A 24,289-nucleotide genomic window follows, 5' to 3' on the forward strand; every position below is an offset into this window, starting at 1 on the left:
TGTTTTGCAACTCTTTTAGATCTCTGCTCAGGAAAGTCGTCGTAAGAAGAAGGAGTATATGGATCAGCTGGAACGGCGTGTGGAAATTCTGGTTACTGAGAATCACGATTACAAGAAGCGCCTCGAGTCACTGGAGGATACCAATGCCAATCTACTTAGTCAGCTGCACAAACTGCAGGCCCTAGTTAGCAAGCACAATGTGAAAAAGTCCTAAGCCTGGATCGCAATGCGGTTCAAGTTTCGCCTGCCTGCCCGAGAGATATTTTATTTTACTTTAACGATTATTTCGATTCTTTTTTGTTTTTGTTTTCGTTTTTTATTAAGAATTTATCAGTTTATTGGCTTTTTCAGTTAGCACAAAGCAAACGCAAAAAAACATTCCCCCATTTTAAAGAGAAATTCAAATCCCAACCTCAACAACTCTTAGGAGTTATCAGTCCATAATGCCCATAACTGAGAAACACATATATATATATATATATATATGTATATCGATAATTATCGATGATTAGCTACTTATAGTTTGTATTCTATATTATTATGATTAGTCATGCATTCCTGTTATATAAACTAATATTTGATAAATAGAACGTAGGCAAGACAAGCTCAAACATGTAGACTAGCCTCTAAATAGAAGCTACATAAAAACTAAAAGAAAAACTATTACACACACACACACAACCAAAAAGGAAAATCGCAACCGGCATGAGCTCTAAAGGAACATTTGATTCGATTTTATTGGATTGAAGAGCGACACATATATATTATGTTTTAATAATGAATGCTTGAATGGTACGAGCTACTTTCAAAGCTGTTTCCCAAAAAACAATACTAATGAAAATTGAGGAAATAATAGTAAAATAGTTTTCGAATTTCATTTTGCAAGACTTTTGTTCCTTTATACGATATTTCTAAAAAAAAAAAAAAAAAAAAAAAAAAAAAAAATCAAATCTAAGCTAAAGCAAAATGTTTTATAGAAAATCTGTTCGAACGACAAACAATTCCATATATGAATTATAATTTTATGTAGTACATTTATATATGTATAACTATCTATGTACATACATATATATATATTTGTAGTGAATATTTAACGAACTATGTCTTTATGCAGCATTTAAGAATACTTTTTTTTTCGTTTACCAGATTGAAAAAATGCTTTCGATATTTCCGAGCCAATTATAAAAAAAAGTAGTAGATGAAGATAATGAAAATATTGTTTGTTAAGTTTTAATTTAATTTAAGTGCATTACCACAACTACAACGACGACGACAACAATATGATTTACTTTGCAGCAAAGATTTTTGTTTGATTTATTATGATTTACAATTTGAATTTAAACATTTTATAGTGCAATTTTTTGGCATAACCTAAATATTTCTTGTTTTTAAACCAACAATCAATTATTAATTAATTATATTATAAATATTTTTATGAGTCATTTTTAGTTTTTAAAGTTAGTTGAATTTAGCACATGAATACGACGAATGGCAAAACAAATCAACATGATGAAGGTTTACTTAAGCGGAAAATTTGTCACGTTTTATTGATTTCCTATCTGAGAAGATTCATATATATTGTATAATTACTTTAGCTATTTTAATGTACATAAATTACATGAGGACGAAGTTGTGCAATTGTTAGTAAAATTTTTATAAAAAAAACTAAAGAGAAAAACAAAAATCTAGAGAAAATTAACAATTTGAAACAAAAATTACATTTGTGCAATGGAAAAATTTGATTCGAATGCGTTGAAGCAAATTGAGAAATGCAAAATATATTTACACAAATATATGTATACACAAATGATATATGCATGATATATTTATATATAATGTGTACATATATAAATATGACCATACGTTATTTTTGGCTATAACATTTTTAGCGCATACAAAAGAAAAAAAAATATATAATAAAAAAAATTGTAAAACATTTAATTGGGCAAAGTAAAAGTGCAATTCCAAATAAATTTGATGCAACCATAACGACAACAAAAACTTGTGTAATTTTACTTTAATGGGCTCATAAAAATGTTTGTATCTACTCCACAGAGCAGCCGAGAAAGGGAAAAAGAGGAAACGGAGTAGTCTTTGCAAACAATGTTAGATAATTATAATTTCTGATAAAAAATGCAATTGAAATTCCCGCTTTGCTTTTAAAATTTAAATTAAAGTATCGTAAGAATAAATCGATAGACAATACTACAGTAACAGTTCTGAGCTATCGATATATTATGGAAAGCAATACTTTTTAGGTCTGCAACATTTACTGTGCCAGCAACATATGAGCAGTGCTCGATAACGCAAGTTATAAGAAAGACAAACGAAACTAAGCAAGGAAGCAGTGAAGCAGAACAAAGTAAAACATCAGAACTGTTTAACATTTAATATGGGAAAGAAAAACAGTACGTGCAGTCAATAATGCGATATGTATTGATAGCAATACACTCAAGTGCAATTAAGTTATATATATGTAATTTTATTTTCAGAATATAAGAAGGAAGAACCAGCTCCAGCGCAACAGCAACAAGGTAAGTTATTGAAAATTGTGAAATGCATTGCGATGTGCGTATGTGTGCATTTGTGTGTAACTATTTTGCGGTATATGTTCATTTTGTATGTGTGTTTGTGTAATTGTAATACTCGAAGCATACATGTATGTATGCATTTATATGCAATAAGTCTAGAAGTTGCGTATTACTTTATTTTATATGTGGGGGAATAACACGATTATATTTTCTCTTGTACAATGTACACCTACCAGACCTGCCATTAAGGCTACATTGTTATCAGAAAATTTTATTCGCGTTATCAGAATATGGATTGAAACGTTTATGCAAGGGGGAATCACAAAACTTGAACACAAACACGTCATCGGTAATTGAATTTCTTCAACAATCGTATTCAATTTTAGCTGCTGCAGATTCTGGACCTGGAGAGAGCACACCTCGGCTGCAAGCTGGTGATACAAGAGGGCCAGGACCACAACGTTCCAATCAGCCCGCACAGGGTAGTGGGCATCAGCGTCCTGCTAGCGCTCAACCATCGCAATATCGGCCGCAGCAGGCAGGACAACAAGAGCAAGGCTGGAGTAGGGCTGGCCCATCGGGTGCCCAGCAGCAAGGTGGTAATCAGAGTGGTCCGCCAAGACGCCCGCAAGGCGGACAACAAGAGCAAGGCTGGAGTAGGACTGGCCCATCGGGTGCCCAGCAGCAGGGTGGTAATCAGAGTGGTCCGCCAAAACGCCCGCAAGGCGGACAACAAGAGCAAGGCTGGAGTAGGGCTGGCCCATCGGGTGCCCAGCAGCAAGGTGGTGATCAGAGTGGTCCGCCAAAACGCCCGCAAGGCGGACAACAAGAGCAAGGCTGGAGTAGGGCTGGCCCATCGGGTGCCCAGCAGCAAGGTGGTAATCAGAGTGGTCCGCCAAAACGCCCGCAAGGCGGACAACAAGGTGGACCTCAAAGTGGCTATCAGCAGCGCGGCCCACCAGGCGGCCAACAGCAGCGTGGTCCTCCGGGCCGACAAGGGGGCTATGACCAGCGATCACAGGCTGGCGCCATGGGCCCGCCTCTGCCCCAAACAGGTAACATCAAACGTGGCACTCTGGGTCGCGCTGGTTTTGTGGACATCAACTATTTGGATGTGGACATCTCGAAGATGCCAGACATTGCCTATCACTATGATGTCTCTATTGTACCCGAACGTCCAAAGAAATTCTATCGCAACGCCTTCGAAGAGTTCCGCACAAAGCATTTGAATAACGCCATTGCCGCCTTTGATGGACGCAAGTCGTGCTACAGCGTGGACAAGCTCCAAAATACAACCGGCGAAGTGCAGGCAAGCGAAAACTATAGCTTTTATCTGATCCATTTATTTGACTACCCAACTTGTTTTTGTACAGGTTGTAGATCGTCATGGCCGCACCGTCCGCTATACATTGACCATCAAGGAGACGGATAATTCGGAGGTGGAGCTCAGCTCACTCCGCAGCTATATGAATGATAAGATTTATGACAAGCCCATGCGTGCACTGCAGTGTCTGGAGGTGGTGCTTGCCGCGCCATGCCATTCGACTGCCATACGTGCGGGTCGCTCATTCTTCAAGAACTCTAACGAAGGCGAGCGTTACGAGCTTGGAGACGGCTATGAGGCTTTGGTTGGACTGTATCAGAGCTTTGTGCTGGGCGATAGGCCATTTGTGAATGTCGATGTCTCACACAAATCGTTTCCAATCGCTATGCCTATGATTGAGTACCTAGAGCGCTTCGCGCTTAGGTCGAAAATAAATCCACAATCAATGCTGGGCAACACTTATCAGTTAATGAACTTCATAAAGGGCATTAATATCGTGTACGAGGCACCGGCCAGCTTTGCGACTGCACCGCGCGTCTACAAAGTGAACGGACTGTCACCACAGCCAGCCAACGAGCAAAAATTCAAACTGGACGACAAAACGATGACCGTCAGTGAATACTTTCGTTCACGCAATTACAATTTGAAATATCCCAAGCTGCATTGTCTCCACGTGGGCCCACCAGCAAAGAACATCTACTTGCCCATTGAACTGTGCCGCATCGAGGAGGGACAGGCCCTAAATGTGAGTAATATAATGAAAACACACCCTGACACCCATCGAAATATATTTATCCTCTATTGACAATGCAGCGCAAGGATGGCGCAAATCAGGTTTCAGAAATGATACGCTTTGCAGCCACATCAACCGACGAGCGCAAGAAAAAAATCATGGATCTATTGAAATACTTTCATCACAATACTGATCTGACTATCAGTCGATTTGGTATACGCATCAGCTCTGATTTTATTACGGTGAATAGTCGCCTGCTGACTGCGCCGCAGCTGGAGTACAGGAATAGTAAATTCGCATTGCCCTCAAATGGAGCATGGCGCATGGACAGATGTCAATTTTTAAAGCCAACGCCAAAGGCTCATAAGTGGGCCATACTCCATTGCGAGGGAGCACGTCTGCTCTATAACAAAGTTTGCGAATTCGAGAAAATGGTGAGAGTAGTCTTGGAGTAATGCCTGCAGCATTTCGACACATAATCATATATATATTCTGTAGGTTGTTAATCAATGTAACGATGTGAATGTTAGCTTGGAGCCCAGAGCAGAGATTCGTACTTTCAAAGACGAACGCAACTTGGATGATCATTTCAAGGAGCTGAAACTCAATCGATTTGATTTAGTCTTTGTTATCATACCATCACGGGGAGCCACCTATGAAGTCATCAAGCAAAAAGCCGAACTGCAACATGGCATATTGACGCAGTGCATCAAGCACAATAATGTGGACCGTCGTCTCAATGCACAGTTGGTTGGAAACATTCTTTTGAAGGTCAATTCCAAGCTCAACGGCATCAATCACAAGCTCAAGGATGATCCACGTACACAGCTCACGAATGTCATGTATTTGGGTGCCGATGTCACTCATCCTTCACCGGATCAACGCGATATACCCAGTGTGGTGGGTGTGGCCGCATCACACGACGCTTACGGCGGCTCATTCAACATGCAATATAGATTGCAATGCGGGGCCGGCGGCAGAGCAGCCGAGGAAATATTAGACATGGAGTCCATTGTAACGGAGCACTTGCGTGTGTACAAAGAGCATCAGAAGCGCTATCCGGACCATATAATATATTATCGTGACGGCGTCAGCGATGGCCAATTCATGAAGATCAAGAACATTGAACTGAAGGGTATTTACGTGGCTTGCACTAAGGTTAAGCTCCTATTGGTTTAAAGTTGTCGACAAAGTTAAAGCTATTCTCTTGGTTTCCAGTTGGGCATTAAGCCAAAGATGTGCTGCATTATTGTGGTGAAGCGTCATCATACTCGATTCTTTCCAAAGGGGCAGCCGCATCCAAGAAATAAATTCAACAACGTTGAGCCCGGCACTGTAGTCGACCGCACCATTGTTCACCCGAACGAGATGCAATTCTTCATGGTCAGCCATCAGTCCATTCAGGGCACTGCGAAGCCCACACGCTACAACGTTATTGAGAACACGGGCAACCTAGATATTGATCTACTGCAGCAATTGACCTACAATTTGTGCCACATGTTTCCACGTTGCAATCGCTCCGTCTCATACCCAGCTCCAGCCTATTTGGCTCACTTGGCTGCAGCACGAGGACGCGTCTACATCTATGGGTTAGCTGCACAATAGATTTCAGACATGCTCATGTCACTAATTGTACTGTTTATTTATTTATATTTAATGACAGATCTCGTCTATGCCGCTCGCCAGAGGAGGAATATAAACGCCGTCTGATTGTGCCCGATTTTCTGAAAACGAATCCCATGTATTTCGTTTAAAAAAAAAAACAAAAAATCATATAAAATAACTCCCAAAAATATGCGTTATATTCATTGAATCTTTTTTTTTATTTTATCACATTTTTTAAACTATATAAATTATATGCATAATCAGTTTTAAATAGAAGCAACTGTCTATGCGTAACTTGTTTTGTAATAATTAAAACAACTCTGGTTTGTGAAGCTATGTTAACAAATTAAAGAGATTATATATAAAATAATAAAGCGACTGCAGTTGGTTCAATCGGAATTGCTAATATTGTTTTCTTTTTTTTTTTTTGCACTGCTTTTTACATCGCATCAAAATGGAATCTATGTGACTCTTGCAAGCGCTCCTGCCTGTCTTCGCGCTTCTCCTTAACATATAGAACCAATATGATGAGCACAATCACGAGACAAGTGCCGCCTAATGCGACAACGCTCATCAGGATCAGTTTGCTGGGCGTGACGAAGAGCAGCGCCTTCCAGTGCTGTGGCTGATCGAGCGGCTTAGGCACCACTATGATCTGCGAGTTGGGTATGAGCTGTGTCCAGCTGTGCCACTTGCCATAGAGACCCACGACCAGCTGATCCACAAAGTTGGGCGTGCGACCGAGGCCGAAGCACGTGTAGGGCAGCTGGAGCGCAAAATAGGATGATTGAGGAAGTTGGACACTGCTGCCACTTTGCTGATCGCCATCCTGCGTGGTTGTGTTGTACGTGATGATCGGACCAGGTAGATTGCTGCCATACGTGCGCTTCTTTCGACCCAACGGCGTGCGCAGTGTGGGATTTAGGACATTCACCAAACCAGTCAACACAATCACCTTCACGAAGTTGGCGTCGTAGTCGAGGGTGTTGCGGAACGCAAGTGGACGATAATTGCCATTCTGCTGCTTCTCCATGAGTATCACATCCAGCACACCATCCTGGTAGAAGTCATAGAAGGCACCAGCTACTGTATTATTGCCCATGGGCGCCAAAGCTGTCCAGTGCACTTCGAAGGTGCGCTTGAATTTCTTGCTGCACGTCTTGCAGGCGACATTCTCTAGGAGGAACGTTTGCATCACAGGCTTTGCCACACTCAACGGTTGCAGGGTGACAAGCAAATCGGGATAGCCATCAAGATTGAAGTCACCGCTGCGGGCAGTGATGGTCTTCAAGTACACATCATTCGGGTCTGGCGGTACAAATCCCCAAGTTACGCCATGCGGATCCTTGAAGTTCACATGGACATCGTAGAACATGTGTCCATCGTGCACAAATATTGTCGAATTTTTGCAATTCTCCTGCACGCAAAACGGTACGACAATATTTTGCACGCCACGTAGCTCGAAGTCCATGAAAACTGCTTGGCCCACAACGTAGTCGTTAGAGCCCACCAGCTCGTAGGTGATGGAATTCTGATAGCTAAAGTTCTCCTGACCATCTTTCTCATTGATCCCATACCAAATCTCATAGGAGGTCTTCGTTTGTAGAAACAGATCAGCCAGATAATCGCCATTCAAATCCAAATATGCATTCGCGTTCGGGATGATCAGAGTTTGAGCTGTGCCCCCAGTGGGCATGGCTTGATGCACGACCTTCGGTGGCTCCCGTTTGCTATTAAAGATCCAGAAACTGCGCGTATCATTCGGATCTAATCCATACAGATCAATGATCATATCGTGATTGAAGTCGAGAGCCATTGCCTCGCCCTTTGTTTGGATAACAGGCTCTTTTGAACAATTCAACATTGTGGTGTTGCCCCAACTGATATAGACGTCATAGATATTCTTACTTCTCTCCACATTGACCATAACGTCCATCAAGGCATCGCCATCAAAGTCTCCAGGTGTAACGCTTACAATCCTTCTGTCATTAAAGTTGCAGAAAGGACCCAGACGCAATAGTGGTTCCGTATCAGCTCCTGTTGAGCATAATAATTATCAGACATTCATTAAGTTCAAGAATAATTTACTATATACATATTTCATTTATAAGAGCATCATCTATGGCATTGAGCATTTTCACAAATGATTAAACACAATTTTACTACTTTCATTACTCTCAAATTGTGTAGCATATACGCACCATATAATATTTGTAGAATTTTTCTGTCATCTTGAATGACGAATATGTCAGTAAGTTCATCGGAATTAAAGTCACCAAAAGCTGCCACAACACCTTCCTTAACATTCCCAAACACAATATTTGTGATATCACTGGCGTGGATTACGGCTGCATAGAGCAGTACCAGGACCAGACATTGGGAATGCATCTGGTTGATTTTCCCTAATTTTACACTAAGGATTTGCGTCTGCTATTGTGTTTTTTTCTTATTATCTTTTGTTGTTGGTCTCTGAAAATCAATACTGAGTCAGATGTAAATTATCGATAGACATTAAAGTGTTGCCACTTGCGGTGCTGCCAAATCTTTACGAATAAATCGATACATAGGCATCTCTGGGTTTCGACGTTCGGAACATCAACGCAGAGAAAACTTTGCTAATAACTAGTAAATAATAACAAATACAATATATAAATCATGGTAAGTACATAGCACAATGCATGACTATAAATTTAGTCACATTATTTGGGCATTTCAGTGCAGACAAATGTTGTTTGTTTTTGTTTGCTGCTGCTTCTTCCTGCGGAGAAGCGCCAGCGCACGCACAAATTGTAGTTGGTGTATTTATGCAATTCGCATTTACATCAAATCTGTGTGAATGTATTGGTGGTTGGCTAACAATATTCATATTGTTTATTTTTGCAGAACAAGCTAAAGTCAAGCCAGCATCGTGACAAGGTGAAGAAATTTATCTCACTAACACAGACAGGCGAACAGACAGCCATTTTCTGCCTGCAACAGAATGATTGGAAAATGGATTTGGCCAGCGATAACTATTTTCAGAATCCTGAATACTATTATCGTGAGCTCGATCGCAAGCGTATCGAGCAGCTATTTATGCGCTATCGCGACCCAACTGATGCCCAGAAGATCAGCTCATCGGGTGTCATAAAATTTCTTGAGGATCTGGAATTAAGTCCTGACTCCAAACTTGTGCTCATCATTGCCTGGAAATTCCACGCAGAGGTGCAGTGCGAGTTCTCGCGGGATGAGTTCATTAATGGCATGTGTGACTTGGGCATAGACAGCATAGAGAAGCTCAAGTCGAAATTGCCATTGCTGGAACAGGAATTGAATGATGCTGGCAAATTCAAGGATTTTTATCATTTCACTTTTAATTATGCAAAGGATCCGGGCCAAAAGGGCATTGATCTGGACATGGCCATTGCGTATTGGTGTATTGTGCTCAGCGATCGTTTCAAATTCTTGGGCATCTGGTGCAAGTTCCTCGAAGAGAAACACAAACGTGCAATTTCAAGGGACACTTGGAATTTGCTGCTGGATTTCGCCACCAACATCGATGATCGGATGAGCAACTATGACGCGGAGGGCGCTTGGCCCGTGCTAATTGACGATTTCGTCGAATGGTGTCAGGAGAACAACCACCTTGCCACAGATCAAACGCAGCCCACGCAGCAATCAACGTCCCAGAAGAACATATCAAGCGCTTACCAGACTTCGCATAGTACAAATATGAATTATGGCTAACGATTGTTGCTTTATGTATACATATATTCTCATTAATTATAATTTTTTTTGCTTTTTATTCGGATTATTTTAAATAATGAAGATAATAAGCAATGCGAGTTAATTTACAATAACACTTCGATAAAAGGAAAGTAAATAAAATTAGTAAATGTAACCAGCAAATATTCATCTTTGAAGCTGTATTTAAGGCCGATACAATATTCAAGAGTATATCGATATGCAGCTTATCGATTTAATTTTCTGGTCTATCATCCCCAACTTTGTTTAGTTAGTGTGACCGTAACGTACAAAAGACAATTGATATTGTAACAACGATTTTTCGTCGCTCTGGTCGCCTATTAGAGAATCTGCAACTATTTTATAGTTTATTATAGCTTTGCGTGCGCTGCACGTAAGTGTGCGAATCCGCTATACTTGCAGCGTATATCATGTAATGTGCAAAAATTATACAAAGTGCATGTAACGTGTGTAACAATCAATTGTTGCCCCACACTCCCTGTGGTGTGTATGAGTGTGAGTGTGACCAAGAGTGCGTGTCTGTGCGTTTGTTTGCCTGTGTGCGTAAAAGGCAGTCAGTGGGCGGCTCATAAGGAGTCTACACCTATCATCACACACGCACACACAGTCAACGATAAGGATGTATTTGCCTTGCCGCTGGCACTGAGCTAGGTGTGGAGCACTCGGCGCTGAATGACAAATGTATGTGTCATTATCATTGTTGTTGTTGCTGCTGTTGGGGCCTCTGAACGCAATTAAGTTGATTTTTGTGTTTCTATTGTGCGTCAAAATCCTTTAAATAGAACCCCCATCGAGAGCTGCCCTTGGCGGTTTAAGCAACCACTTGACAAATAATAAAACGAATTAAATTATCATGCGAATAAAATCCAAACAGATATACAGTGAACCTATACAAATACACACACACGAACACACGTATGCAAATGCAGAGGCAGACTTGTATATTTATGTATATGTATATGTGTGTGTAAATAAGTGGCACTAAACATATAAAAATAAATAAAAAACAAAACCCAACACTTAACTGATAACCGCAGAGCCAGCCGTCGACGTCGTGACTACGACAACTAGCGACGCACGATCGGCGCTACACGCTCTGTTTGTATATATTGTACATATGCCCAACTTGAGTTCCCCTACATCAAGGCCTAGCAGTTAACCCCACCCCATTGTAATTTCAACGGTAAACGTCGCCCATTCGATTTTAAGAACCATATTTATTAACACAAATATGTACATCAATTCAATTTGTAAGCTGACTTTTATCACAGCACAGTATACACTCGTAAAGAAGAACCTTCACAAACTAGAAAACTGCAGATAATAAAACAGCCATTTGCACATACATATATATAAATATATATATATATATATATATATATATATATATATATATATACGATTTTGATAGAAAAAAACTGTTTTGTTTTTTTTTTTTATTGCAATCTTAATCAATTAATAATACGAGTCTGTTTTTAATAAAATAAAAACTTTTTATTATATACATATGCGTATATATGAATATGCCATATATGTATGTTGTTAAGTTCTTATGCTGTTTTTTCATTCAATTTGAGCCTTACGTTATATAAAGTCGGTAAAGTCGGTTTATGACTTTTTTTTTTTTTTTTTTTTTTTTTTTTTGTGATAAGCTACAGAATTGAATAAATAATTTGCAACACGATTTCTTGCCTTGCACTTGTTAATTTTTTAATTCAATAAAGATAAAAATAGCAACATGTACGAAGACTTCGTTAGCATACTGTATAGAGACATACATATATGTACATATATATTTGTGATCACTTTTTTAGCAGGTGAACTATTTTATATGTACCATATACAAATACGTATATGTATATATGTATTTATTTATAATGAAATTTTCATTGACGTGTGTGAAAATGAAAATTCAACAAAATTTATTTCGATTTTTTGTTTGCCTGCGTGTGTGTATGTATATGTGTGAGTATATGTGTTTATTGTAGCAATTGCCAGTGTCTGGGGCAGCGTTGTCAGCTCCATGCTAATTATTGTTTTTTGGTTATTTACAGCAGCCACAGAAGTAGCAGCAGTAGCAGCAGCAGCAGCAGCAGTAGTTGTATCAGCGGCAGCAGCAACAGCAGCCGCCATGCCAAGCCACAGCAAGAGCAACTATAGCAACAACAGCAGCAACATCAGCAATAACAACATGCAAGTCGTATAAGTGCGCTGAGCAACCAACGCGTTAACGTCATGAGCCGCCAGGAGAGCTTGGCTTCCAAGTCGTCGTCGATGGCAACAGGAGCGGCAGCAGCAGCAACATCAACAGCCTCACCAAAATCAACAGAAGCAGCAGCAGCAACAGAAGCAGCAGCAACAGAAGCAGCAGCAGCAACAGCAGCAGCAGCCGCAACAGCAGCAGCAACAGCAGCAGCAGCAACAGCAGCATCAACTACAGCAACAACAACTGCGAATACAGCATGCATCAAGATATCAACATCAACACCACAAAAACGAGATGAGTCCACGCAGGAGCAACAACAAGCGTTCATTGATCGTAGCTTGGCCAGTGAGATTGGTGCAAACGATGCTAGCGCGATATGCGATTCGTCCATCAACAGCAGCTGCAGTGATGCCAGTCCCGTGGCCAAGCGGCAGCTAAACTCTGCCAATTTATCGCGTATACGTCCGCAGTCCAGTTACTCGGCGCGTGTGCTGATTTTCGAGGACTCGGATCACGATGCAGCCGCAGCGGCTGCGGCGAGTGCGAATGCGAATGCTTTGGCGCACGCTCATTCGGCCAGCACCGCCGATGCCAGCAGCGGCGTTGAATTGCTGCCTGCCTCGCCGGCCAAGCTGGGTGCCAATTGCAATGACAGCACCACCAACAGCAACAGCAACAACAACAGCAACAGCAATAGCAACAACAATAGCAACAGCAATAATGGCTCCTCGCTAATACGCAATCTCAATTTAACCAAAAGCTCGTCGGGCGGCCTCTCGGGCAGCTCTAGCTCGCTACACTCGCGCGGCTACACGGCGCTGCTGCGCAAGATCTCCTATCAGCAGCATACGAACTCCCTTCGGGCTGCCGGCAGCGGTAAGAATTGTCTCCCCCTTTCCCAAGCTCCCCTATAGCTCATTAATATTATAATTTGGGTTTTGTAGAAGCGTCCAATTTGTTGCGTATGCGCCATTCCTCACTGGGCAAATCTGCTCCATGCCTGACGGGTAATTACTTTCGCCATGAACTCAGCTGCGGTGGTCCAGGTGTTGGAGCAGTGTCCGCCGCCGCAGGAGGCGCGGGGGGTATGAATTCAACAGCTCCTGGTTTAAATATCTCACGCTCTGGCAGTGGCATTGCCCTGTCCAAGCACCATCATTTGCATGGCGTGGTCATGCGCGGCTCCACTTCGGGCGCTGGCAGCAGTGGATCGAGCGGTGTGGCTCATCATCGCTTGAGTCTGGTCACCAATGCTGCTGCCATGGCTGGTAGCTCACGCGCCCATTCACCATATTCGGCTAGCCCGGCGGATAGTCCGCGCCTCAATTCGTCCATGCCGTTCGCATTTGCGCCCATCAAACGAATCGCCTCTTGTCGCGGCGTTGCCGATGGCAGACGTTGGTCGGTGGCATCGTTGCCGTCCTCCGGCTATGGCACCACACCAGGCAGCTCTAATTTATCGGTAAATATCGAATTCGATGTTATTAATTAAATACCCTCATGCCATTCGTTTTCCTGTGTAGTCGCAATGCTCCAGTCAGGAGGCGTTAAATCATTTGCCGCACAATTTGCCGCCTGGTCACGAGGATGCAGCCGCAGTGGCAGCTGGTGCCTGCTGTGCGGAACACTTGAAGCAGCATTGCCCTAAGCATTGTGCATTGTTGCTGGCTGCGCATAAGCCACAACAACAGCAGCAGCAGCCGCAGCATGCACCAAAGCTCGCACAGCTGCAGCCACAGCCATTGAAACCACCGATCGCATGCATTAACTGTTGCGCCGATTTGAGCGTCGCCTGCAGCGGCAATGCTAATGCCAATGCTAACGCCGCTAATGCAGCTAATGCAGCGAATGCATCGACCGCGTCAATGCCGAGCGGTCGCATGTCGCCCTGTTTTCGGCCACGCTCACGTTCGCTGTCCAGTCCATCCCGTTCGCCCATTGTGGACAATGAGATAGCTGTGATGAATACGCTGTATAAGGAACGCTTCCCCAAAGCCACCCAGCAAATGGAGGAGCGTCTGAAGCACTTCATCAACGAGAACAAAAGCCTTGCGTGCAATAGTTTTCGTGACTCTCAGCCCATTGTGCGGTAGGTTTTTATTTGATTTAACAATTTAATAAATGTCAGAAATATTATTTGTTTACATTTTTTTAGCTTTGTACACCATCAAGTGTTGGAAATGGCTCGGGATTGTCTGCACAAATCGGAGGCTAAGTTGATTACGTCACAGTACTTCTACGAGCTGAGCGAGAATCTGGAGCGTCTGTTGCTGGAGACCAAGGAGAAGTCCCCGGAGGCGGCTGCCGAGCTGAGTGGCGTTATCAAAAAGTTGCTGTTGATCATATCGCGGCCAGCGCGTTTGTTGGAATGTCTGGAATTCGATCCGCAAGAGTTTTACGAGCTGCTCGAGGCAGCCGAGGGCCATGCGAAGGCCATGCCTGTCATTAAGGCGGATATACCGCAGTACATTATACACAAGCTCGGCCTCAATCGTGATCCCATTGCGGAACTGCAGCAAGAGCTGCGCGAGACGCAGCAAATGTGCTCGGAGCAGGTGACGGCTGGCGGAGACAAGCTGCTCGATACGCAGCCAGCTGCCGGTGCACTGCTGCTCAACTCACCCTTGACCTGTGCGGCCAAGCAGCTGAGCAATCTCACATTGGACGGCGTAACATTGGAGACAGGTAATTCGGGTGGCAGTGGCACCTGTACGCCACAACCGAAATTACCGCAGCAGCCGCCACAGACGCCGGTGGGCTGTGATAACCAACCGACGCCCAGTTTTGCATTGTCCATTAGCCAGCTGAACACGCCAGCAGCTACTGCAGAGACAACTGCTGCACAACAGCAGCAGCAGCAGCAACAACAACAACAACTGCAGCAGCAGCAACAACAACAACCGCTGCCGCATGAAAACGACTTCGAAATTGCCAAGCTGATCTCAAATGGTGCCTATGGCGCCGTCTACCTGGTTAAGCACAAGACAACGCGCCAGCGCTTCGCAATGAAGAAGATCAACAAGAATAATCTCATATTGCGCAATCAGGTGGAGCAGGTGTTCGCCGAGCGTGACATACTATCGTTTGCCGACAATCCTTTTGTGGTTAGCATGTACTGCTCCTTTGAGACCAAGAAGCATCTCTGCCTGGTCATGGAGTACGTGGAGGGCGGTGACTGTGGCACGTTGCTCAAGAACATTGGCCCGCTGCCCGCTGACATGGCGCGCTTTTATTTCGCCGAAACAGTATTAGCCGTGGAGTATCTGCATAGCTATGGTATTGTCCATCGAGATCTCAAACCGGACAACTTATTAATCACGGCCCTTGGTCACATTAAGCTCACCGATTTCGGACTCTCCAAAATGGGTCTTATGTCGCTGGCCACCAATCTGTATGAAGGCTATATTGATTCAGAGACGCGACAATTTTCCGATAAGCAGGTATATGCAGATTCACAAATACATATATATTGATAGATTTCTAAAGCTATTCTCCTCCTCTGCAGGTCTATGGCACTCCAGAGTATATAGCACCTGAGGTAATTTTGCGACAGGGCTATGGCAAGCCCGTCGACTGGTGGTCCATGGGCATAATATTGTATGAGTTTCTCATTGGCTGTGTGCCGTTCTTCGGCGAGACCGCCGAGGAGCTGTTTGCGCACACCGTCAACGATGACATTGAGTGGCCGGACAGCGAGGACTGGCCCGTACAGGCGGAGGCAAAGGATATAATATCACAGTTGCTGCAGCAGAATCCGCGGGATCGCTTAGGCAGTCAGATTGGTGCTCTGGAAGTGAAGGAGCACGTTTATTTCCAGGGCATGGATTGGAACTCGTTGCTCCGCCAAAAGGCAGAGTTTGTGCCGCAGCTGTCGCACGAGGATGATACCAGCTACTTTGATAGTGAGTTGATTGCTTCTGTATTCTAGAGCTTTGTTCCTTTTATAGTATACTAATTACTTGTCCTCACTTCATTAGCACGCATGGATCGCTACAATCACGATTTGGCCGGCGACGATACCGATGACACCGACGATACTCCAGTGTTTGGTAGCTTCAATTCCTATACGCCGCAGTATCGTAAGCAGCATTACAGCTGGTCTCGCCATGCGACGGCGTCCACAACGGACAGCTCCAAAACCACGCCAACAACATTGCCGTCGCGTGCACAGGAAAATGCGACAGCAACAGCGACTATGGCCGGCACAGGAGCAATGCCCAAACAGATGCCTACAGCTGCAAGCCAGGAGGGCGTGGTCAATAAGTTCTTGAACACGCTGCAGTTGCGTAAGCTGGATGTGAGTAACTCAAAAGGAATATTTGCTTCTCGTTCCATTGATATATACATCTTTCTGTCTTTCACTTGCAGCTCTCATCCAGTTGTCTGAAGGTACCCTCCACGCCGGACAGCGAATTTTTGCCGGAACTGTTGCATAACGTCACCATTGGCAATGATGCTGAGCTGCGCATGCTCAAGCATTATTTACAGCAGCCAACGCCGGCGGCTGTGCGTCCCAATCAGCGCCACAGTATGCCACCGAATACAACGACCATCATAAGCACTCCGGCCACACCGCCGCCATCGACTCTGTCGTCCACAGCGACGCCGCAACCAACCAGCGTGGGCAGCATTTCTCGCAGTACGCCGGAGAGTTCGCAAACGGATAGCGATGATTTTTCACCGCAGATCAATCGCAAACGTAAGGGAGTTTGTGCGCGTGATATATTGCCACGATTCTCCATCTCCATTGAAGATGAGACCATCAGCGCGGGCAGCTCCTCCACGGAGAACATGAATCTACGCGAGCAATCGCCACTAGCGCTACAACACCAGCCCAAGTCTATGGACAGCAGCAGTGGACCCAATTCGTATGGGGTCAAGCATCATCGTTCACGTTCGATTGTGAAATCCGCTTCGGCTTTGGGGCTGTCGCTAATGTCCTCGTTCGACAACACGCAATTGGCGGCTCAGCTGTGTGGCATTCAGTCACCAGGCAGCGCTGGTGGTGGCGGCAATGGCTCGAGCACTGCTAGTTCAAGGGACACATCGCCTTGTCGCGAGCTGTCGCCGCTGGTGACGAATCTTAAACCGCCCATCATAATACGACGCGGACCACGTGGCTTTGGCTTCACTGTACACACTATACGCGTCTATTATGGCGACACCGATTTCTATACCATGCACCATTTGGTCATGGCCGTGGACGAGGGCAGTCCCGCTTTTGAGGCAGGACTCCGACCCGCCGATCTCATCACGCATGTCAACGGCGAGCCCATCCAGGGTCTATTCCACACGCAGGTGCTGCAGCTATTGCTGAGTGGCGGTGAGCATGTGACACTGCGTGCCACGCCTCTGGAGCACACAAGCATACAGAGCGGTGGTCGCAAGCGTGACCTCATGCAGAGCAAGCTGGCCAAGAAGGGCGTCAACCGCCAGAAGAAGCAGACGAAGCGCGAGCACGACAAGAAACGTAAGACGTCGCTGTTCCGGCGTATAAGCAGCAAGCGAGCAAATGCCGAAATGCAACAGGTGAGTGAAATATGGGCAGAGAGATTATCAGATTATTGATTTTTTATGTTATTCATTCTGTTCGTAGTACTCGGCGGGCACCAGTTCACCCACCACACCCTCTGCGCGCAATCTGTCGCCGTTGGACTCGTCGTATCACAGTAGTTGCTGTCAGTCGGCGGCTAACTCATCATCGCAGTCCACTTCGCCTTCATCCTCGTCTCCCAACACGCCCACCGGTTCGAGTGGGGGCAATGGCACAAGCAATGGCAATGGAGCCAAATCTATTGCTGCACTACCCGTGACAGCCTTGGGTGTGCAGCTGCCTTTGCCGCCGGCCAGCCCAGTTGTGTTGTTGCCGCATGTGGGCGCCGTTGTGGGCAATAGTGCCACATCCGTGGGCAATGTGCCTGGTTAGTTCTTATATAATACTGCTATTATCAATTGATATTAACCATCAATTTCCTATTTAGTTTCACCCACGGGTGTTGTACCACAGCTGTATCAGCGCCCTTCTACTCTGCATGGTCTTAAGCACAAGCTACATGCTGCATCCAGTGGCGCTGCTGGCTCAACTGCCAGTGGTTCCGCTGGCAGCGGCCTAAAGACTCTTCACACCTCGAGCAGCAATGCGTTGCCCAATCGCCGCAAGTCTGTGGGTCACATACCGCTGTCGCCTTTAGCGCGAACACCGTCTCCGTCGCCTTTGCCATCGTCGCCCACTCGCTCGCCATCGCCGTTGGCCTTTCCTCTGGTGGGTCATCAGCCTGGCGCATCCAATACCACGCAGTCGTATAGTCCAGGCAGCACACTGCCCACGCTGCAGGCGGCCGTAAGTGCTACCACCAAGAAGGCTGGCTTTGCACGCACTAAATCCGCTGAGCCCAGTTCGCCGTTGCTGCGACGCGCTCTGTCACCGGATCGACTGCATCCTCGCAGCGCTGAGACGAAAATTTCGCCACTTTGCTGCTCACCGCCCATTAAACAGCAAACGCAACCCCATCAGCATCAGCGCGTCGTGGCGGCCACTTGGCGACCGGCTGGAGGTGCAGGTGTTGCACCTGGAGCACAGCAGCCACAGCAGCAGCAGCAGCCACAACAACAACAGCAGCCTCAACAACAACAACAACAACTACAACAGTTGAGCAGCATTAGCAGCACTGAGGAATCTCAAAGGCAAACGAGCTCAGCAATAGCAATAGCATCAGCTGGTGGCACAGCCACAGCTTCAGTTGATAATCAAGCAACGAACAACGTAGCCATAGGGAGCAACAGCTGTGAGCTCTTGCCACGTATTGCCGAAGAGAAGGATTCGCCCACTAGCACACAAGACAGTAGCAGTGCATCGGAGATATTTCTGCCGGCCATTGAGGAGCATGGGGAGAGCGAGACATCGTCGCCATCACAGACACTAGAAAAGCCATTATCAAAAACCGATCATTCGGACAAGGCCAGGAAAGCTGAACTGGGTAAGTTTATCTTATAATGAAGATGTACTTGATGTATCACTGATTTCATTTCTAATTTACAACATTAGGCAAAATCAGTACATCTAAGAAATCTTCGATTACAACGACTAGGCCATTAAGCGCCAGTGATTTCCGCAAGGAGTCAGCAACAGCAACAACATCATCAATAACAGGCAAGGGATCTGTAACTTCGCCAACAACAACGGATGCAACTTTGGCTGCCAAGCAAAAGAAGTAGCGCCACAGAACTGGATGTTTTTGTTTTAATTTTAATATTTAGCTTATCTAAATGTTTAGCCTAAAATATTAACAAAACTAAAGGAATGATACGTAAGAGAAGTGAGCCATAACCAGCGGCAAATTGAATTGATAAATGTATTCATGGGATTGTGTATTGTGTTGGCAAGCTCGAATGCCGATTTTGTGCAGAAACATATTTGAATTAGAAAAAATAAGAAGAAAGAAAAAAATTAGAAAATTGTGAAGAATATAGTAGTGTGTAGTATCTCGTAACTTACAAAATTCTTAATACAAATTGTAAATTAGTAAACAAAAAACTTGCAAAATATTCCAATTAAAAGGCGAATGTATTAGGAATGTAATGGCGGCAGTATGCAATTATCAATATTGTATTTGTATATAAATGTATAACATTGATAGAATTAAAGTCTTGTAAGGAAAAAGGAAAAGCCCAAGAAAACGGCTCGAGCTGGTAACGGCTTACTAAAAAATAATGATAAAATGCGTAAATAACACAAAAATCCGCTTGCTTGGTTAAAATTATTCAAGCCTTTTTTGCAAATCTATAATCTTTGCCGATATCAATATATATATATTGTATTAAATAAATGTTATATGTGTGTGTATTCAAATGCTTCAAAACAAATATTTGAATGTCAATGTTGAGCGCCGTTACTGCATATATATTGTGCAGTACGGTCACACTACTGTCGATTAAATGGTCTACATGCAGTTCACAGTCGATAACTTATCTACGTCTATCGATGACACACTTGCCAGCTGTGCAGTTTGTACGTAAATACTAAAAATTCACGCCTAGTTTTCTGAAAAATGCTTCCCAAATTGAGAATATCTGCTTTTCTTCTCAAGGTAAGCTATTTATATGTATGCTTATGATCTCTGCGTGATTTGTTAATGTATTTTGAAGCGACTGGAGCGCGTTAAGCTGCAGTGCAGTGGATGTTTATATGGCGTATTTTATGGAGAGAGCACTTTGCTGCTATTGAGCTTTAACGTTGAGTCCAGTGTGGGTCAACTGAACTATGAACAAATACAGCACAAATTCCCAGCCGAACTGGATTTATGTGGTTTAGTCAAATTTGGGGACTGCACTGACACAGAAGCTCACCTTAACGAGATCATCTCATCGGTGGACATAACGGATAATCCGATCCTGCTTCAGTGTCAACTGGGCACACTTGTGGGATTGCGTGCATCCTTTTTTATACATGGCAAACTGGAGAATGTGCCGTTTGAAGTCGTGGAAGCCGCCCAGCTGTACAATGACTTTTGTTTCACACGATTAAAGTGTGGTTTCTTTTTGCACACACTGCCCACGCCGGAGGCTATAGCCAAGGAGATGCACGCGCTCCGGAAGCGTGTGGCCGATGGCAATCTGGTCTTCAACGTGGCACAAACTAAAATCTATGTGAGCAGCAACAGTGGCATACAGCATCAGAGCTTCAACTGCGATTCACTCATTGAGCAGTTAATCGCTGAGATTCCCACTCCGACAGAAGCTGCTAGCGGCGACAAGAAAAAGAAAGCTGCCGCACCCGATTTGGCCAAGTATTATGGCGCTGTTGGCTGTGCTTACGATGTGATCAATATTGATGTATTACGCTCACGCACACGCGATTTTGGAGCTGGGGACTCCCTGCCATATCCAGCATTGAGTGTGTGCATCACGAATGAGGATTCCGTTAAGCAAGAGGTGCCCTTGGAACTGGAAGCAATGGCCATACTCTGCAAGAAGACAAAGCTTCTGCGTTTGTACGATGTGCTTATAGAGAGCATATGCCGGTCGTTGCGCCTCTTTGAGCAATGCCTTATTGAGCGACTTACCGAGCAGGAGACAACGTCGGAGGTTAAGCTGCTGACGCCACGCACCTATCATTTTTATCCACAGGAATTCGGGCATTTTTTGAGCTGTGCCTATCTGGAGCAACTGGGCGATGATGAGCCTAGTGTGCAGGAGAAACGCAAACGACTCCATCGGCAATTCGCATTGCCTGCCACGCGACCCTACTTCAGACGGGCTAACCAGTGTCGCTTCCAAGATGAAATAGATGCTGTTGATTCGGCGACCTGGACGCCGTTGCTTAATACGCACCTGGGAGTACGGCCCAGTGGCGTGACCGATGGCAAAGAATACCTGGTAAATGGGAACTATCATTACTATCACTATTTGCAACAACAGGTGCAGGACAAGGGCTGGGGCTGTGCCTACCGTTCGCTGCAAACGATTTGCTCTTGGTTCCTGCTTCAGGGCTACACAGAACGTCCGATACCCACTCACCTGGAGATCCAGGAATATTTGCACAAAATTAACGACAAGCCGGCCTCTTTTGTTGGCTCGTCACAGTGGATTGGTTCCACAGAGCTGAGCATGTGTTTGCAGGGATTCCTCAATGTGGATTCGAAGATATTGCATGTGGCATCTGGTGCCGAGCTCTCGACAATTGCCTCAGAGCTGGCTATGCATTTCCAAACGCAGGGCACACCTGTTATGATCGGGGGCGGAGTGCTCGCACACACAATAATCGGCGTGGATTACTGTGTGCAGACGGGCCAGGCGAAGTTCTTGATACTCGATCCCCATTATACTGGGCCCGATGACCTGGCCACCATACAGATTAAGGGCTGGTGTGGGTGGAAGGGTTTGGACTTTTGGGATAAGAAGAGCTACTATAATCTCTGTATGCCGCAGCGTCCGATTTTATATTAAACGTTCCAATTTTGCATTTAAAAAATGAATATTTCCCAAGCTTTAATGTTTCGTATTGTTGAATGATTTTAGTGTAATTTATTATTATTATATATATGCTCATAAACATATATATAATTTGTATAAACTGGATTAGTCGATGTCGAATTAAATTCCCAGCTAAATTCAAGCTTACCCAATCAAACCTGCGCTTAATTATGTATATGTTTATATGTGTATATATAAATTTTGATAGAGGTATTCCATTTTATTATTGAATGTGCCCGCAGCTGTCCTGGATAACAATTTGGATTTGTGCTTGTTACAAAGGGCAACTATGCTTGCAGACGCGCACTTAGCTTATTTGTAAAATTAAATGATTTGCTTAAATAAGAAGTATAATAGTTTGGTGCTAGCCGGCGCTCTTTGAGTACTTCTTCCAATAGCGCTTGACATCGTCGTGGCCATTCTTTTGCACGACCATGGTGCGGGTGCGCTCGTTTTGCCAGACCAACACATTCTGGGATTGGGCGTAGTCGCGCAGCGTTACGAAGTCATTCTGAGAGAGGAACTGATTGTAGACGACGCCCTCGGTGTAGGTGAAACGATTGCGTTCCATCTCCCACAGTTTGATTTGGTCCACGACGGTGGGTGGCAGGCAGGATTTTGATTGAATTGCAGACTCAACCAATTTCATGTTGGGATGTGCATACTGCTCCAAATAGCTGACTATTTGCTCGGCCGTAATGCCGCCTCGCAGAGCTTGACGCACAGAGTCTCGGGTGAGCACGCCTACTACGAGATTGGGAAATCGATAGAGCAGCTCGGTGAAAAGGCCCAGCACAGCGACCTGCAACTGGGAGTCTGTGTAGGCATATACGCGATAGTTGGTCTCCACCACAATGTAGCCTCGCTCCTGCATGCGCTCTTCATCCACCGAAATGGATGCTTCTGCTGCTTCCTTGTTAGTTACATTTAACGCTAATCGCGTGGGATAAAAGCGATGCTCTTTGCGTTTCCTTTGAAATACCAGGCCGAACTCCCGCAGGTGCTGGAGAAACATCAGCATCTGCTTGTTCATGCCTTCAGAGCTGTAGTCGCGCCCCAGCGTAGAGAAGCTCAATTGAAAGAGCATAGACAGACACTCGGCCAAGACCAGGCCACGTTCCTGGCACGTATCTAAATACTGCAGCATGAAATGCCAGACCTGGGCTCGTGTGTCCAGAAGCAAGAACTGAAATCCTTGACGTGTGATGGTAATGCCCTCCCGCTCATCGCGCTTCATAAGATTTGCATGGAGTAGAATGCGTACGGCATCTGGACTGATGGCCTCAGTTTCGGTGTTACTTCGATTTCCCGTACCCACCATGTAATGCAGCACACAACGCCACCGAGACATGGCATACGCGTCAAGGAATGCAACATCCCGTGGCTTGGAGTCCCTCTCGAGCGAATTGGTAATTGCCCAGGGCTTTCCTCCACCTAACAACACTTGGCGCACGCTCTTCTTAAATGTGGGCGATAGCTCCCAGGCAGCTAGTCCACCTGGTATGGCTGTCACACGCCAAACAGATAAGGCAGACAAGCAGTTGGTTGCCTCCAGTTGTTCCCTGGGAACAAAGGAGAGCAAATTCTGAATTGGTTGTCAACAACGATTGTGTTCTTTACTTACTTGGCCACACGTTGGGCGCCCCATGAGCTGACAACGGCCTGTGGTACGGGTTGGTCGACGAACAGTATACGAATCACAAATTGTCTTGCAATTTCAGGCAACTCGCGGAAGACAGCTAGGCAAATGGGTGGATAACTGTAGAGCTTCTCCAATGATTCAGGTGTCTGGCGGGTGCGCAGATATTCCTGAAAGTTCTTGCACTCCAGGTTCTCGGGGCTCTGCACCAGAAGTGGAGTTGCAGCGCTGGTGCTCGCATGACGGCCGGATTTTGTATCGGCCATGGAACGATGCGCCCGTATTTGTTTAACAATTTCGCGTCTGTGGGTTATCGTGCCGCTAATCGATTTCTTGCAATTTAACTTTGATACACAATACATGGAGATATCGAGCTAGTGATAGTATCGTTATTAATATGTAAAATATTCGGATATGAGAGACTAAAAATGGAATATTCCAAATAATCTTAATGCTACAGGATGGTTATCATTGAATCAAAGCAATTGCATTTATATTATCAAAAAACCTATGCGAAATATGTCAATCTCAATTT

The 24,289-nt window shown here is 44.8% G+C and overlaps 7 protein-coding genes across 8 annotated transcripts in view; 5 read left to right on the top strand and 2 right to left on the bottom strand.

Annotated features, from left to right (window-relative positions):
- Positions 1-2,408, top strand: part of LOC6582033 (cyclic AMP response element-binding protein A) — a 17,656-nt gene extending 15,248 nt beyond the window's left edge. Inside the window, exon 6 of the mRNA XM_032731167.2 lies at positions 20-2,408. Coding sequence (XP_032587058.1) covers positions 20-214 — 195 coding nt within the window. The 3' untranslated portion in view covers positions 215-2,408. The remainder of the gene's footprint in view (positions 1-19) is intronic.
- LOC6582034 (protein argonaute-2) lies at positions 2,319-6,592 on the top strand. 2 transcript variants are annotated; one of them, XM_044010050.1, is made up of 9 exons: positions 2,319-2,408; positions 2,493-2,534; positions 2,918-3,313; positions 3,407-3,840; positions 3,905-4,600; positions 4,669-5,022; positions 5,087-5,746; positions 5,807-6,177; positions 6,252-6,592. In XM_044010050.1, the coding sequence occupies exons 1-9, from the start codon at positions 2,393-2,395 to the stop codon at positions 6,340-6,342; spliced, it is 3,060 nt and encodes a 1,019-aa protein (XP_043865985.1). In that variant the 5' UTR covers positions 2,319-2,392; the 3' UTR covers positions 6,343-6,592. The 2 variants fall into 2 exon arrangements, with proteins under 2 accessions (XP_043865985.1, XP_002007747.2); XM_002007711.4 differs by having other exon boundaries at positions 2,918-3,840.
- Positions 6,393-8,581, bottom strand: LOC6582035 (T-cell immunomodulatory protein). The gene is made up of 2 exons (XM_002007712.4): positions 8,395-8,581; positions 6,393-8,230 (listed from the first exon to the last, which is right to left on the bottom strand). Exons 1-2 carry the CDS (start codon positions 8,579-8,581, stop codon positions 6,633-6,635), a joined length of 1,785 nt encoding a protein of 594 aa, XP_002007748.1. The 3' UTR covers positions 6,393-6,632.
- A 176-nt stretch (positions 8,582-8,757) lies between these two features.
- Positions 8,758-10,081, top strand: LOC6582036 (DCN1-like protein). The gene is made up of 2 exons (XM_002007713.4): positions 8,758-8,851; positions 9,077-10,081. Exons 1-2 carry the CDS (start codon positions 8,849-8,851, stop codon positions 9,917-9,919), a joined length of 846 nt encoding a protein of 281 aa, XP_002007749.1. The 5' UTR covers positions 8,758-8,848; the 3' UTR covers positions 9,920-10,081.
- Positions 10,082-12,033: 1,952 nt separating this feature from the next.
- On the top strand, positions 12,034-19,986 carry LOC6582037 (microtubule-associated serine/threonine-protein kinase 1). The gene is made up of 11 exons (XM_032731178.2): positions 12,034-12,286; positions 12,410-13,019; positions 13,088-13,605; positions 13,667-14,232; positions 14,299-15,583; positions 15,649-16,045; positions 16,121-16,440; positions 16,512-17,672; positions 17,740-18,064; positions 18,125-19,120; positions 19,189-19,986. Exons 1-11 carry the CDS (start codon positions 12,173-12,175, stop codon positions 19,356-19,358), a joined length of 6,462 nt encoding a protein of 2,153 aa, XP_032587069.1. The 5' UTR covers positions 12,034-12,172; the 3' UTR covers positions 19,359-19,986.
- A 125-nt stretch (positions 19,987-20,111) lies between these two features.
- Positions 20,112-22,117, top strand: LOC6582038 (probable Ufm1-specific protease 2). The gene is made up of 2 exons (XM_002007715.4): positions 20,112-20,230; positions 20,289-22,117. Exons 1-2 carry the CDS (start codon positions 20,192-20,194, stop codon positions 22,086-22,088), a joined length of 1,839 nt encoding a protein of 612 aa, XP_002007751.1. The 5' UTR covers positions 20,112-20,191; the 3' UTR covers positions 22,089-22,117.
- A 193-nt stretch (positions 22,118-22,310) lies between these two features.
- LOC6582039 (general transcription factor IIH subunit 4) lies at positions 22,311-24,117 on the bottom strand. Its single transcript, XM_002007716.4, has 2 exons — positions 23,740-24,117; positions 22,311-23,677 (listed from the first exon to the last, which is right to left on the bottom strand). Exons 1-2 carry the CDS (start codon positions 24,114-24,116, stop codon positions 22,480-22,482), a joined length of 1,575 nt encoding a protein of 524 aa, XP_002007752.4. The 5' UTR covers position 24,117; the 3' UTR covers positions 22,311-22,479.
- Positions 24,118-24,289: the final 172 nt, after the last annotated feature.

Source organism: Drosophila mojavensis, unplaced genomic scaffold (genome assembly GCF_018153725.1).
Source record: "Drosophila mojavensis isolate 15081-1352.22 unplaced genomic scaffold, ASM1815372v1 contig_74, whole genome shotgun sequence".
NCBI lineage: Eukaryota > Metazoa > Arthropoda > Insecta > Diptera > Drosophilidae > Drosophila > Drosophila mojavensis.